The following is a 13,461-nucleotide window of genomic DNA, read 5'->3' as shown; positions in this document are numbered from 1 at the left end:
TGTAGTTCACATTGCCTTTCATAAAGCGTAGTTCACATTATCAATTTTTTAATTCTTCATCCACCTCCAATGGAAATAATCAAGACTAATAATAATCGCTTGTCATAATTGATTTTTCTCCAAAGTGTTTGTCTCTAAGATAGTTCAATTTGGAGATCATGTGCCATGTCACAGCATACTAAAGTTATTCAATTATATAAAACAGTAATAAAAAGTATTCTCTGCATATGTTATACATTTTAATAATACATATGTTCAATATGTAGTATCTCATTTTAATGATTAATATGCTTTAGTATTAATTGTATAAAAAATATCAAAATTTAATTTTTTTATTAGTTTTGTTTATAATCTCTTTCTTATTGCTTTCTTTTTTTTTCCAGTTATTGTACATGGGACGAGACTATCCAAAGGGATATCAATATTTCAGGACTAAGCTGAGGAGAGCCTTTGATAAGAACAAAACAGAAACTGATCCTGAAAAAATAGATAAAATGATAGGACACGGTAATTTTGTAATAAAAGAATTAGAAGCTTTATACATGTTGCGCAAATACAGAACTTTAAAAAGAAGATATTATGACTAATAATAAAGAAAGAAGAAACTTGTATTAGATAATATTGCATAAATACTGTATTAATTGTATACACACTTCTCAATTAATGCAGTATGTAGCTTTCATAAATTAAAATTATTGTGTGTATACACACACAGCACACATACTGGTTTTATATATACATATTTACATACTGTATAATACAGTAATGTACATAAATAAATATTAATTATTATTGCATTATATATTTTTTACTATAATTTCTCCATCAAAAAATAGCATTTTAATTATTTAAACGACTGTACGTATACTAGTACAATTATTCTAACCTAGTATCGTTACTAGTTACGGAATGTTTATGTCCGCGATTATTTTCATCTAAAAATACGTTCAGGAAAAAATGTGTGACATATTATAATAAATTTTTTTTTGTGCTTTCCTAGAATCTCCTAAAATGGCTGCTTGCATAGCTGTAATTGGCAAAGATGCAAGTATATTATATTCTTTTCGAATTTACAGGTTACGATTGATTAAGACGAACAAAACTTTTTTTTAAATTTAGTGAAATGTGTATATATTCAAATGTATTCTTATAGTGCGTTCCTTTTTAAGCTATAAAGATTGAATTATTCGCGATTAATCAATAAATATTTTGTAGAACTCTCCAAAATATATCAAGTGTGCGGATGAAGCCTCTGCCCTGCAATTTCATTATAAAGTGCACACATCAATTGATATCATAGAAGAAAAACTGAATGTAGGAAATAAAACTACAGTTGATATCCGCGACTTATATTTGGGCTTGTTGTTTGCAACTGAAGAATATAAAATGTATGCAACATTGCACAAAGAGTATCATTTTCTATAAGAAATGCAAATTATATATTAAATGTATACTAACATACTTCTGTTTTTAGATATGGTTATGTGACTAATACAAAAATTAAATTTGTCATAGTATTACAGTCATCTAATATATCGTTAAGGGATAATGAAGTGAAAATGGTAATGCTTTATTTCTTTCTTTTCATATTCTATATATATATATGATTTTGATAATTCATTAATCATATTGTGTAATCTTCCTAATATAGATCTTCAAAAAGTTACATGCTGCATACTCCAATGCTGTTTGCAATCCATTTTACATTCCAGGTGATCAAATCATTTCTAAGTAAGTATACTTGCACTTTTCAGTCTATTATACGTATGTTATACGTAATGAAGATATATTATCTAGATCATATATTTGGTCTTTTAGGTCATTCAATATGTCAGTGCTGGAAATAATGGGTGTTATATAATGTCCTATAAAGATGTTTAAAAAATAATTTATATAATCACAAAACACAAACTATATTATATAAATACTCTATAATAAACAACTTGATATAATTCTGTAAAATATTAGGAATACTTATTAATTATTTTCTGAATCTCCATGTTAACATTTCTTTTTAATTCCCCATACGTTTTCCTCTTATAAATAAGTATTTATAATTGATTTATAATTTCATTATTGTTGCTAAAATTTACACACGGCAAAAGGAAAATAAAGTCCATAAAATTTTTCTTCCTTTTTTCTGATCTTTTATAAGTAATATTTTTTGATCAATTATAAAAAATTTTATTGTTGATCATGTTTCTCTTTCTTATTTGCTTTCTTACCTACACTTTAGAGCTATCTTTTTTTTTGATGCATCTCATTTCAATTCATCGATTCATCTGCGTTCATATCCAGATCCAGGCCATAAAAGGAATTAAATTCAGAATGATATTGTGACGCGCTAAAAAGCAAATCTCGCATTTATACGATAGATATACATGATCTTTCAAGATCCTTTCCGATTGGTCTATTTCTGCATTCGCCATCTTAATCCTGTTTTATAATTTGTTCTTACATCTCGATGTCCACGTTACAGCGAATCATCGACAGGCAAGAGAACGAATCTATGTTCTATGGATATGGGTCGAAAGTTAAGTCGCATGGCGGACATGGCGGTAGCTGTCTGAATCGTGAATGATTACGAACATTCACGAACATTTGCCGTGGTGTCTGTTCATTTGAAGAACGTACGACGATCCTTTTCGTTATCATACGAATTTGCGTGATTTGCAAAAAAATACCAATATTGATTTACAATGGTAAGTAAAGCACGCGGTCTCGTAATCTTTCTCTGAAAATTGGAGTAAACTTTAGCAAATGCTTCGATCGGTGAAGAACCCGGTCTGCTGAAAGCATGACAAATGGCGCATGTATTTCGTCGAAATAACAGAAAGACTTATACGCGATAATTTCAACTACATTACAATGTTGTATGATATGATATTCAGGAATTGAGATTTTAAACTTTTTTTAAAAACAATTGCCGATAAATAAATTATTTACCAAACTGTTTGTTCCAAGGTCTCCTTGAATCCTGTGAGGATCCTCAAAAATGAAGCCGGAGAAGAAAAGGCAGAGATTGCTAGATTGAGCTCATTCATTGGAGCTATAGCCATTGGAGATCTAGTGAAATCCACCCTAGGTCCTAAGGGTATGGACAAGATACTTGTATCTCACGGAAGGTCTGCAGGGCAAGTGCAAGTTACTAATGATGGTGCTACCATCCTTAAGAGCGTCGGTGTTGATAATCCTGCTGCCAAAATTTTAGTAGACATGTCTCGTGTCCAAGACGATGAAGTAGGAGATGGCACTACTTCGGTCACTGTTCTTGGTACATATAATATTATTTATTTGAATTTAACATTAATTTTAAACATTGCTTGATTTTCTTTTGTGTCTTCTTGCAGCTGCTGAACTCTTGCGAGAAGCGGAGAAATTAATTGAAAACCAAAAGATTCATCCGCAGACTATTATTAGCGGTTGGAGAAACGCTACTAATGTAGCAACAGAAGCTCTGATTAATGCATCAGCAAATAACTCGGCGGATCCTGAACGTTTTCGCGAAGATTTACTGAACATCGCACGTACAACGTTAAGCTCCAAGATCTTATCACAACATAAGGAACATTTCAGCAAGCTCGCGGTTGACGCGGTGTTACGTCTTAAAGGTTCCGGTAACTTGTCCGCTATTCAAGTTATAAAGAAACGTGGGGCGACGCTTGCTGATTCGTTCTTGGACGAAGGATTCCTGTTGGATAAGAAACCTGGTGTTCATCAACCACAAAAAGTTAGCGACGCACGCATACTTATCGCTAATACATCTATGGATACAGACAAAATCAAGGTTTATATTTTTATTATATATATACATATAATATTTTCCTCAATTATCTAAATGACTAATGCTGCATACATTTTTGTTTAAAGGTATTTGGTTCTAGAGTTCGTGTGGATTCAATGGCAAAGATTGCAGAGTTGGAAGCTGCGGAAAAAGAAAAAATGAAGGTAAAATTTATCCAATTTTTTTTTCATACATATGCCTAAACTTGTAATCAATGCGTGCAATAAATTTCTACATTCCATTTTAGGATAAGGTTGACAAAATCTTGAAGCATGGATGCAACGTTTTCATCAATAGACAGTTGATTTACAATTATCCAGAACAATTGTTCGCCGATGCCGGAATTATGGCCATCGAGCATGCAGATTTCGACGGTATCGAAAGATTAGCACTCGTTACCGGTGGTGAAATAGTCAGCACCTTTGACAATCCAGATTTAGTCAAGCTTGGAAAATGCGATCTTATTGAGCAGGTAAGCTGATCACTAATTTTTTTTTTCTTGCAATTCGATATGGGATATGTTTCAGACATCCGCGATACAGCACTCTGTCGACAATTATAAATTACATTATAATTTAATTTTTTGATATATTATACATTTACATTAATATACATTATTATATAATTAACAGATAACAGTAACACGATGGAAACACATATAAATTATATATATTATATATTTAATCGATATATTACATATAGTTTATGATACATAGGTCATGATAGGGGAAGATACACTCCTGAGATTCTCCGGAGTTCCATTAGGTGAAGCGTGCACCGTTGTTATCCGCGGCGCGACTCAGCAGATCATCGATGAGGCTGAGAGATCGTTACACGATGCACTCTGCGTCTTGGCCGCCACAGTGCGCGAGTCGAGGATAGTCTATGGCGGCGGATGCAGCGAGATGATCATGGCTTGTGCCGTTATGCGAGCGGCCGCTTCCACGCCGGGTAAAGAGGCGGTCGCGATGGAAGCGTTTGCACGAGCGTTGACGCAATTGCCGACCGTTATTGCTGACAATGCTGGCTATGACTCTGCGCAATTGATTAGCGAACTGAGAGCTACGCATAATTCCGGCGGTAGCACTATGGGATTAGGTAAGTTTTTAACTGTTTCCAACCGGTTCCAATTACTGTTTGTCAGTTATAGATATTTTTATAATATACATATAATATATTATTGCATGTGTGTATGTATGGATAGCTTTCATGACAGGATGTACTAAACTAAATTCATCTTATGATCTTGCAGACATGGAATTGGGTAAAATTGGTTGCATGAAGCGTCTAGGAATCACCGAATCTTGGGTAGTAAAAAGACAAGTTCTTGTAAGCGCAGCCGAAGCAGCGGAAATGATATTGCGTGTGGATGATATTTTGCGCGCGGCTCCGAGGAAACGCACTCAAGATAGAGGACGTTGTTAATCTTTATTTAAATAAAGATCTTTTACCTCTGCTTCGATTTTGTGATACTGTCACATGCTATTATTTTTTCACGTAACCTTTAAAATTAACATGTTTAATTAATAAGTTATCATTATTGAAATATTGTTTCATTGCACATTCTCTTGTCCATGATACTATGTGAGATTTGATACTATTAATGTACTAATTATCACAGTAAGCAGAATATACCATCCACATTGCTTTGAATGTTGTTATATTTTTATAATAATAGTATTCTATTTCTCCCAATTTTTCAAACGAGATATTAATAATAAGCAGAACGTCTCCGTGTTCAGAATTTTTTATAACAATACAATAGGTTCAACATTAATAAATTCTTTATTTTGGAAAATATTTTTATACTATTATAAATATTAATACAATATTATAATATTATGTTATTATAATATTACAATATTAGAAATATTTATATAATATTTTGTATTGAATATTCTACACTAATAATATACTTTAGTCACACCTATTTTTATACACTTTTATAATCATATATAAAATATGAGGATTTTTTGAATAAATTATATTTTAATCATACAGAAAACATTTTTTCCGTGTAAATTTGATTTTTTGCTGTTTATTTTAAAATCCTATGGATTCTGTTTGCTAATCATAGTCTTATGAATGAAAAATAAAAACTTTTTGGATTTCTTTTTTTGTATAACTTTATATGGATTCATAATATAGTTGTAGTTTGTTGGTAATTTATAACATTTATACACTAATTACACAATACTGTTTAAGTCTTTACAGATAAATTTTAATAGAAAGTGGCCAGATAAATTTTTGATTGACATTGAATCATTCAATATGCATTATAATTAATGTAAAGCGGTCTATATACATTTAGTCAAACATCAGAAACTTACCGCTGACTTTATTGAAGTACTAAAAGCAAAGCAAATATTTGCCACATGCAAACTTTCTACAAAGCTCTGCGTGACAAATCAATTAATATGCGAATCGTAATTTAGTATCATAACCAAGTTTATCGAGATTAGGAATGCAAGCAGAATTAATCATCGGAGGTGGACCACACATCAGTACAATAGTATCTAATGATGGTGGGAATACATGTTTCTCTATCATCTCAGTATTGATATATCCTGTGCTGTAAGACCATCCCTCGCTACTTGTATCTAGTGTATACCAAAGTTTCAATTTATTTGGGTGTTTTTTGGCAATATCGTCTAGTTCGTCTCGTAGCAAGATATCTTTCTCAGTCTGATTGGCAAACAGCAAAGAAGTTTGAGTTTCATCTGTGGGATCTTTTATTATCGCACGGATTAACTGTAACATCGGTGTAATGCCTGTACCACCAGCGAGCATGACAATCTATATAAAGAGAAATATGTATAGATTTTTTTACATTCCTTTAAGAAATATATAGTTACTCTTAATAATAATAACAAAAACACAAGTTTATATAGCAGTAACTGTATTTAATATATGTATTTGCCTTTTTAACATTATATTCCATAGGTGGTTCTTTCCTAAGAATTTTTATAGAGATCTTTCCATTTCCTTTGTAAACCAATCTACCAGATGGACCTCTAAAGTCAATGGTGTCTCCTATTTCCATGTTCTCCAAATGTTGAGACAATTTTCCCCCCTCTGGGAATTTTGGATGCACATTCTTGAAATACACCTGAAAAACATGTATGATTAAAAAAATACATCTTATTATTATTTTCTTATACTATAATTAATTTAATAAATTCATTCATTTACCTTGATGACGAGATCCACATAACCATGATCATCATCACTTGAAACAGGTGTATACGACCGTATCACAACCTCTTCTCCGATTCTTGCAGTTAAATGTATATGTTGACCAATAGGTAGACCCAGAATATGATTCGATGTTGGTAATCCAAATCTAAATCGTCTTGTATCATGACTTATTATGTCTTTTTGAATTAAAGGTAAACTATACTTGACTAGTGGATCAACTAGCAGTATTGGAGATTTTTTCCTTTTCTCATTCCAAGATTTGTATATTTTAAATGCGACTCCTATAACAACTATTGTTCCCACCGCAGCCAAGACAGGGAGCACCTGGAAATATAAAATTTTATTAGAATACACATATGACGTTTTTGCAATTTTAATTTGTAAAATTTAATTTTTACAATATAAATGTCTATTTTAAACATTTCCATAAATTTTAGATACACACAAACTCTGTCGAAAATTTTTAGATTAATAGTTTCAGGGATATGAACGAACGCGAATATTTACAAATTGATATTAATACAAATTATCGAATTCTCACAGAATAATATTTACAAATCGAGATATATAAACCGTCTCTTTTTATACATCAAATATATCGCTCTAAATCCGAATTTTTCTAGCAAATTATTATCATAAAAAGAATATCAAAAGGATATCACGCCAAAGACCAAAGTACAACATTATTCGAAAGATATCGTTCGATGTCTTTGGGATGTTCGCGAGATCGCAAGCAATTCTTCGGTTTCGATCAAAATTGGCCACTTACCAATGTTCGTACGTTTTGCATCGCGGTCGACCCGGCGACCCACGTGGACCCGAAACGCGCGCGCGAGAGAAAGAGAGGTTAAAGAAAACGCGGACGATGCCGTGAATTGCAAAATTCCAGCGGTGATACGATCTCGCGAGATCGAAGAACCTGGAGCTATTCGCGAATAAGTAGCCAATGCTCGATGCTACTCTCGCCGTCTAAGACTGATTTAGGCGGCCATAGGGTCAACGGGACACGCGGACCCACTCCAATCCGTTAAAATAGACTCGGCTTCTCGCGTTTTCGGAATAGGACCATTAGGCGGGTGTATTTATAGTCGCATCACAAACATTATGTATTGCGTTAAAGAACGTGTCTTTTTCTCATCGACCGGTCTGTCGCCGGATCAGGCCGGCAGGTCGTATATCGCATATCTTTCGCACTTTTGCGCGATCAGCGAAGGAACGCGTAGGAATTTGGCCTTGCTACCGTTTATACATATCAGTTGCGCTTCTTGTGCTTCATTTTATTTCTTTCTACCTTCACAATCCGATTGTATGCTTATTTTGCCTTGACACATAATTTTTCATATGAATAAGTAACAAACTCGATAGTATGAAAATAACAGAGTTGCGTATTATTTTAATTAACATAATTGTCATATAGAAAGTACGACTCTTGGTTTGGTATTGGCAAAGATACATATATGAGCGATCTCGATTAGCATATCTATCAGACACGTATTCAACTTTTTTTGTATCTTATTTACGGATTGAAGCAAGACTTTTCATTTCTACACTCCGCGGCAACATATATAATTAATTTTATTAAATGTCATGTTCGATGCATATATATATGTATCTTTTTAAATAGCCTTCATATTACATTAAGATTTAATACTGATATATCTTACGAAATATATATATATATATGTAGAAATATTCAACATCGATTTCGTTTTAAAACAATTGTTGCTTAATTTTTAATAACTATCTGAAAATTTTAATAATGAGCGATTATTAGAATATGTGAATTAAATTTTTAAGAGATGCAAAAATCTATCGCGATATTTTTTTATTCTTTATAGTTATAAAATTTCATATGTAGATTTATTTATTGATAAAATCTTGATGCAAGAAAAATTTATCAAAAATAATAAAAAGGAGATTCGGTATCGAAATTTTAAGATCAAAAAAGAAAACGAATAATGTGTATTCTGTTCATCAAAAGTATCATCATTCAAATATACTCTGTATATATATATATATATTAATACGCAATTATTAATTTATTTAATATACTTTGTCATGTCTCTATATGAAAATCTATTAAAAGTGAAACTCATTGAAATACATTTGAAAGATTTTATCTCTCTATCGGATATAAAAAAATATATACATACTTCAGAATCTATTATTGTCATGTTCATATTCTCAACTCCAATTTTTCTTCACACATGAGAAAATATGCGCACAACTTTTATAAACCTCATCCAAATATAGATCAGCTGCTTGATACGTTTTAATTATATTGTTTCAACTAATTAGTAGACTGCTTTTATAGATTTATAAATGAAAATTGAACGAAACGAGAAGCAAAAGATCAACATATAACTCATCCTCAGATAAGTCGGAAGAGGAATGACGGATCACAGATGTATAGATTGATTGTACGTGACAGTAGCGTAAACATGTTAAATTTACCCGCCTTCTCTCTTGGAAAAAATGTCAAATTAACTGTATTAAAAAACATGATAATATGTTAAAACTGCAAGAAAAATTGTAGGAACAATATATTAATGCGAAAAATAAATTCTGTTATCTTTATTCTCTCCTTTCTTTTATTCTTCCTTTATTTTGTTCTTATATTGGTGTCTTTTTTTCTTCGTTATCCTTTTTATTTTTTTTCTAAGGGCACTGTGTATGATATTTGCAAGATACGCGACTGTCGTATGATAATTTCACGATGACGTCCTTCGTACGCGAGATTTCATTGGCCATCGATAATTGGCGCCTTCGCTGCTATTTTTTTCCTTAATAATATCTTCAATATTTATAATTACTAATGTACCGAGTGTTTATGTCACAAATCTTTATCGCAATAGCACGCGAAATACATAATAGGTCATCGCTGAAATAATCGGTGAATAACGAAAAACTGCGCAGTATCACAAAATTTTTACGTTCTATTTTTTCAGCGCCAAATATCTTACTTCAGATTTATTATTAATTGCTATAATATTATATGCACATATCTTGTAAAAAATGGAACTAAATATAACATCACTGTTAACGAAAGATTAAAGTGCTATTGAATTCTACGATATATAATAATTTTATTCTCATTTATTTTCCTAATTTATTTTTCATTTTCATGTTACTTTATCCCTTCCCTTTCTCTCCAAAGTGTCAATATATATCTTTTTTTATTCTAAATATAAAAAGTATAAATCAAGAAAGAATATATATAGATATAATATTTTAATGACGTTAATTTTCTCTTTTTTTTTCTAGACATTTGAATATATACGATTTTAGGTTTCGCACAATTATCGGACTCGCAGTGCCATCTTACGGTATTCTAAAATATCATAAAGACCAATCTAAAACAATATCGATAAAGTAGAGTGATTGGAAATAGCGTAGTTTATTATATATATATAGATAAGTTTTGATTATGCTGTTGGCTATAAAAGGTTAAGACTGTCAAATATCAATTATGCACAAATGCATAATCTTTTCGGAGTTGTATATTATTAATTGTCTTCCATGGCGGTTTTGCATCGCGCCTTGTTCACGTGGTTCAATTTGCTCATATTCTTGGTTCTGCTCGTTCTGAGGCTCGACCAGAGAATACAATGGAACTGGTTCATAGTTTTCATTCCAATGTGGCTCTATGACAACATTCTTCTTATTTACATCGTTTTCAACATGATCTCACACTGCAAGAACGGACGTATCAGTAGTTTGCATAAAGAGGTAAGTATTTATCAATTTCCAAGTCGCAGTTTAATAAGATGTAAGCTTTCTTTTGCATAGTCAAAACACACACTCTTTATATCATTTGTTTTTACATATATAGTTTATAAAAACATTGAATTACTTTACAGAAATATAGAATACAATAACATTACCAAAAAAAAAAGAAATTTAATAAATTTATAGTTTTATCTTTAAAAAAGAAAAATAATCATGTTTCAGTAACATAAGTAATGTTATTGTTTCAGGCATGGTATATGACAGCTGTTCTCCTGAAGCTATGTGCTCAGATCCTGATTTGTTTGAAATTAGAGGCACCTCACTGGTTACTACCAGCTAAAGTGGTATTGGCACCTTTTTGGTTGCTCCTTCCAGCATTAGCAATTGATGTCTTTATCCATTTGATACATCAATCTAGATATTGATTATGGATAAATCTCAGCTTGCTTCAAGTTATTTAAGAGCTTGTACGTATAGTTATATTAATAAAATATTATTTTATTGATATTATCATTACTTGCTGTATAAAATCAAATATACAATTCCATATATGCTTGTTGGTTTATAAATGACTTATCGTTACTTTTTATTCCAACATTCTTACTGGATCATTGTCCAATGACTTATTATCCAGTGAATAATAAAGTATTGTGTGTTGTCACACACATATATATATATATACATATATATATATACATATTAATTTCTATTGATTACATAAAAATATACAAATATATTCTATATCTATTAAATTAAATATTTTGTATTATAAATTTTTTCCTGTAAAGAAAATCAATAAATTATTCTTTATAACATGATCTGAGAACATAAGATATAAGTCACAAGATATAAGTCTAGTCTACTATAAATACTTGGTATTGCACAAGGCCAAATAGGACAGAGTTAAAAATAAGCAAGTCTATGGCAGTGTTTGTCCTACCAATTCTCTCTCTCCAGTAACTAAAAGAGCATTTTTTAGTTTAAAATTACAAGTTTATGCTAATGCTATAGCTAGTTTGTTTGTATAGAAGAAATTAAAAGACAGTGAACAACTACGCACAAGAATTGCTTTTATGATTATGCAACATCGTTAAGTTCGTTAAGAAAAGACAGCCTTTTGCCCTGTGCATTGTGTATTGAATGATCATTGTGACAAACATCTGTGAAGAATAAACTGGTTTCACGGTATTAGCAGCTGTAGGAGAAAAAATGTTCAATGTAATTAGAATGTAATTATGGAATAAATGAGAAAGAGACAGAATAGTAACATCTGACAATCTGCTAATATTGGTTGTGACAAGATACAGCAATTGGATATATTTCTATAAGTTTCGTATCTTTGCTTGTGTACATTTTTCTTTGCACATATATAATTTAATATAAGAAAAAATATATATTCTCTTTCTCTCTATTATTAAATCTTGAAATAAAGAAAAGTATGCATTAAATAGCCATTAGGGAGAGATATATTCTTAATTATTATTTTGTGTACAACAGATAAAATAAACGACTTTCTTTTTATAGAAATTTATATCTATATAAATTTTTCTCTAACATTGATTTCTAGGTGACAATGTGGTTTTTTATACTTTTTTATTCATCATTCATATTACGAAAATCTGAAACTGCAAGTGATGTGATAACAGTGAAAGAAGTGACAGCTGGACATTTGGCTGAGCTTCCATGCTTAAGCATTGATGAACATCATCGTTTTATGCTCTGGCAATTTGGAAATAACGATGTCATTGGTCCAGGAAATTTTTTAAATGAAAAAAAATATAATTATGAAGTGTTGACTGGCACACTCCTGATAAGAGTAAGTTTTCAAATGTTTTATCAATATATTCTATATTTTCATTCTTTTCTAATATATTTATAATATTTATAGGGTGTGTCAACAGCAGAATCTGGGTTTTATAAATGTATTTCAAAAGGCTTAGTTGATGAGTCTGAATTTAAGATTCATTCTGTTGAATTAATAGTAAAAAACAATTGGCAGCAACTTTGGGAAAATGACTTTGAGGTACTTTAAAATATGAAACATATAAAAGTAGAACTGAATTATATTTAATTTAATAAAATTTATATAAATACTGAATTATATTTAAATTTCATTTATTTTGTCTAGACAAATCTTTTACGAGGAATGACCGCTGTTATGGTATTGGTGGTTGCAATAGCTGTCATGCTTTTAATTATTACCGTTAAGAAAAAGAGAAGTGAAAAATTCTTTGGTAAATTTTTTTTTGTGAATATTGATATACTGGAAGGGAATACATTTTCCTATGCAATATACAATTATCTTTAAATTATTTTCACAGATCTCGAAGAATCGAGAGATAATTCTCCAGCACGATATATACCGAATAATACACCCGGTGTTTCATCAGATGCCGGGAATGTTGGAGTCGATAATGCCGATGTTGACATTGACTTTCCTAAAGTATTTAAACAAATGCAGAAAGAACAAGCAATGCTATAGATGTAATTGTAAAACAGGGGAATTATATTGGAAAATTTCTTTCAGAGCACTTGAGTGTCTCTTTTCTTTAGTCTTGTATATATATCGTTTTACAGCAGATTTCTCAATACTATTAATGTATAAATAATATTAGTTCACATTTATTTTCACAATATGTATATATTGTAGAAATGTATGATATGTCTGATATGTCTAATATAATTCTATACTATATTCACAATGAGCTTGTAAAGTCAAGATTGGGAGTAAATAACCAAAAATTATAAGA

At 30.9% G+C, this 13,461-nt stretch overlaps 5 protein-coding genes across 10 annotated transcripts; 4 read left to right on the top strand and 1 right to left on the bottom strand.

The window, feature by feature from the left end:
- Window positions 1–45: 45 nt before the first annotated feature.
- On the top strand, window positions 46–1,993 carry LOC138935138 (trafficking protein particle complex subunit 2-like protein). 4 transcript variants are annotated; one of them, XM_070299565.1, is made up of 7 exons: window positions 46–183; window positions 384–507; window positions 1,001–1,044; window positions 1,216–1,388; window positions 1,475–1,562; window positions 1,652–1,731; window positions 1,819–1,993. In XM_070299565.1, the coding sequence occupies exons 1-7, from the start codon at window positions 166–168 to the stop codon at window positions 1,859–1,861; spliced, it is 570 nt and encodes a 189-aa protein (XP_070155666.1). In that variant the 5' UTR covers window positions 46–165; the 3' UTR covers window positions 1,862–1,993. The 4 variants fall into 4 exon arrangements, with proteins under 4 accessions (XP_070155666.1, XP_070155665.1, XP_070155667.1 ...); XM_070299564.1 differs by having other exon boundaries at window positions 47–204; XM_070299566.1 differs by having other exon boundaries at window positions 57–214.
- A 545-nt stretch (window positions 1,994–2,538) lies between these two features.
- Cct2 (chaperonin containing TCP1 subunit 2) lies at window positions 2,539–5,524 on the top strand. The gene is made up of 7 exons (XM_070298554.1): window positions 2,539–2,702; window positions 2,965–3,274; window positions 3,351–3,787; window positions 3,871–3,948; window positions 4,032–4,256; window positions 4,501–4,882; window positions 5,037–5,524. Exons 1-7 carry the CDS (start codon window positions 2,700–2,702, stop codon window positions 5,207–5,209), a joined length of 1,608 nt encoding a protein of 535 aa, XP_070154655.1. The 5' UTR covers window positions 2,539–2,699; the 3' UTR covers window positions 5,210–5,524.
- A 176-nt stretch (window positions 5,525–5,700) lies between these two features.
- LOC138934610 (NADH-cytochrome b5 reductase 3) lies at window positions 5,701–9,375 on the bottom strand. 2 transcript variants are annotated; one of them, XM_070298556.1, is made up of 4 exons: window positions 7,752–8,276; window positions 6,977–7,306; window positions 6,705–6,893; window positions 5,701–6,580 (listed from the first exon to the last, which is right to left on the bottom strand). In XM_070298556.1, the coding sequence occupies exons 1-4, from the start codon at window positions 7,770–7,772 to the stop codon at window positions 6,197–6,199; spliced, it is 924 nt and encodes a 307-aa protein (XP_070154657.1). In that variant the 5' UTR covers window positions 7,773–8,276; the 3' UTR covers window positions 5,701–6,196. The 2 variants fall into 2 exon arrangements, with proteins under 2 accessions (XP_070154657.1, XP_070154656.1); XM_070298555.1 differs by lacking the exon at window positions 7,752–8,276 and adding an exon at window positions 9,136–9,375 and having other exon boundaries at window positions 5,702–6,580.
- A 1,126-nt stretch (window positions 9,376–10,501) lies between these two features.
- LOC138934906 (transmembrane protein 60) lies at window positions 10,502–11,136 on the top strand. Its single transcript, XM_070299056.1, has 2 exons — window positions 10,502–10,711; window positions 10,960–11,136. Exons 1-2 carry the CDS (start codon window positions 10,502–10,504, stop codon window positions 11,134–11,136), a joined length of 387 nt encoding a protein of 128 aa, XP_070155157.1.
- Window positions 11,090–13,457, top strand: LOC138934620 (uncharacterized). Of its 2 annotated transcripts, none has more exons than XM_070298572.1 (5): window positions 11,090–11,178; window positions 12,279–12,527; window positions 12,600–12,734; window positions 12,840–12,945; window positions 13,033–13,456. In XM_070298572.1, the coding sequence occupies exons 2-5, from the start codon at window positions 12,285–12,287 to the stop codon at window positions 13,191–13,193; spliced, it is 645 nt and encodes a 214-aa protein (XP_070154673.1). In that variant the 5' UTR covers window positions 11,090–11,178; window positions 12,279–12,284; the 3' UTR covers window positions 13,194–13,456. The 2 variants fall into 2 exon arrangements, with proteins under 2 accessions (XP_070154673.1, XP_070154672.1); XM_070298571.1 differs by lacking the exon at window positions 11,090–11,178 and adding an exon at window positions 11,647–11,929 and having other exon boundaries at window positions 13,033–13,457.
- The last annotated feature ends 4 nt before the right edge of the window (window positions 13,458–13,461 follow it).

The sequence above is a fragment of the Polyergus mexicanus genome, unplaced genomic scaffold, assembly GCF_030449975.1.
Source record: "Polyergus mexicanus isolate NDT 795.1 unplaced genomic scaffold, iyPolMexi1.0 SCAF_7, whole genome shotgun sequence".
NCBI classification, from domain to species: Eukaryota; Metazoa; Arthropoda; class Insecta; order Hymenoptera; family Formicidae; genus Polyergus; species Polyergus mexicanus.
This window is presented reverse-complemented; position numbering and strand designations above follow the sequence as displayed.

Bases quoted from the DNA above. Each gene is read 5' to 3' on its own strand.
- LOC138935138 (XM_070299564.1), top strand. From the start codon at position 166: ATGTCACAGCATACTAAAGTTATTCAATTATATAAAACA. The intron at 205-383 runs GTAATAAAAAGT...TTTTTTTTCCAG, and splicing joins TTATTCAATTATATAAAACA to TTATTGTACATGGGACGAGA. The intron at 1,732-1,818 runs GTAAGTATACTT...TTGGTCTTTTAG, and splicing joins GGTGATCAAATCATTTCTAA to GTCATTCAATATGTCAGTGC.
- Cct2 (XM_070298554.1), top strand. The intron at 3,949-4,031 runs GTAAAATTTATC...ATTCCATTTTAG, and splicing joins CGGAAAAAGAAAAAATGAAG to GATAAGGTTGACAAAATCTT. The intron at 4,257-4,500 runs GTAAGCTGATCA...TATGATACATAG, and splicing joins AATGCGATCTTATTGAGCAG to GTCATGATAGGGGAAGATAC.
- LOC138934610 (XM_070298555.1), bottom strand. From the start codon at position 9,162: ATGAACATGACAATAATAGATTCTGAA. The intron at 7,307-9,135 runs GTATGTATATAT...TTATATTTCCAG, and splicing joins TGACAATAATAGATTCTGAA to GTGCTCCCTGTCTTGGCTGC. The intron at 6,581-6,704 runs GCAAATACATAT...CTCTTTATATAG, and splicing joins TGGAATATAATGTTAAAAAG to ATTGTCATGCTCGCTGGTGG.
- LOC138934906 (XM_070299056.1), top strand. From the start codon at position 10,502: ATGGCGGTTTTGCATCGCGCCTTGTTCACGTGGTTCAATTTGCTCATA. The intron at 10,712-10,959 runs GTAAGTATTTAT...TTATTGTTTCAG, and splicing joins TCAGTAGTTTGCATAAAGAG to GCATGGTATATGACAGCTGT.
- LOC138934620 (XM_070298571.1), top strand. The intron at 12,735-12,839 runs GTACTTTAAAAT...TATTTTGTCTAG, and splicing joins TTTGGGAAAATGACTTTGAG to ACAAATCTTTTACGAGGAAT. The intron at 12,946-13,032 runs GTAAATTTTTTT...TTATTTTCACAG, and splicing joins GAGAAGTGAAAAATTCTTTG to ATCTCGAAGAATCGAGAGAT.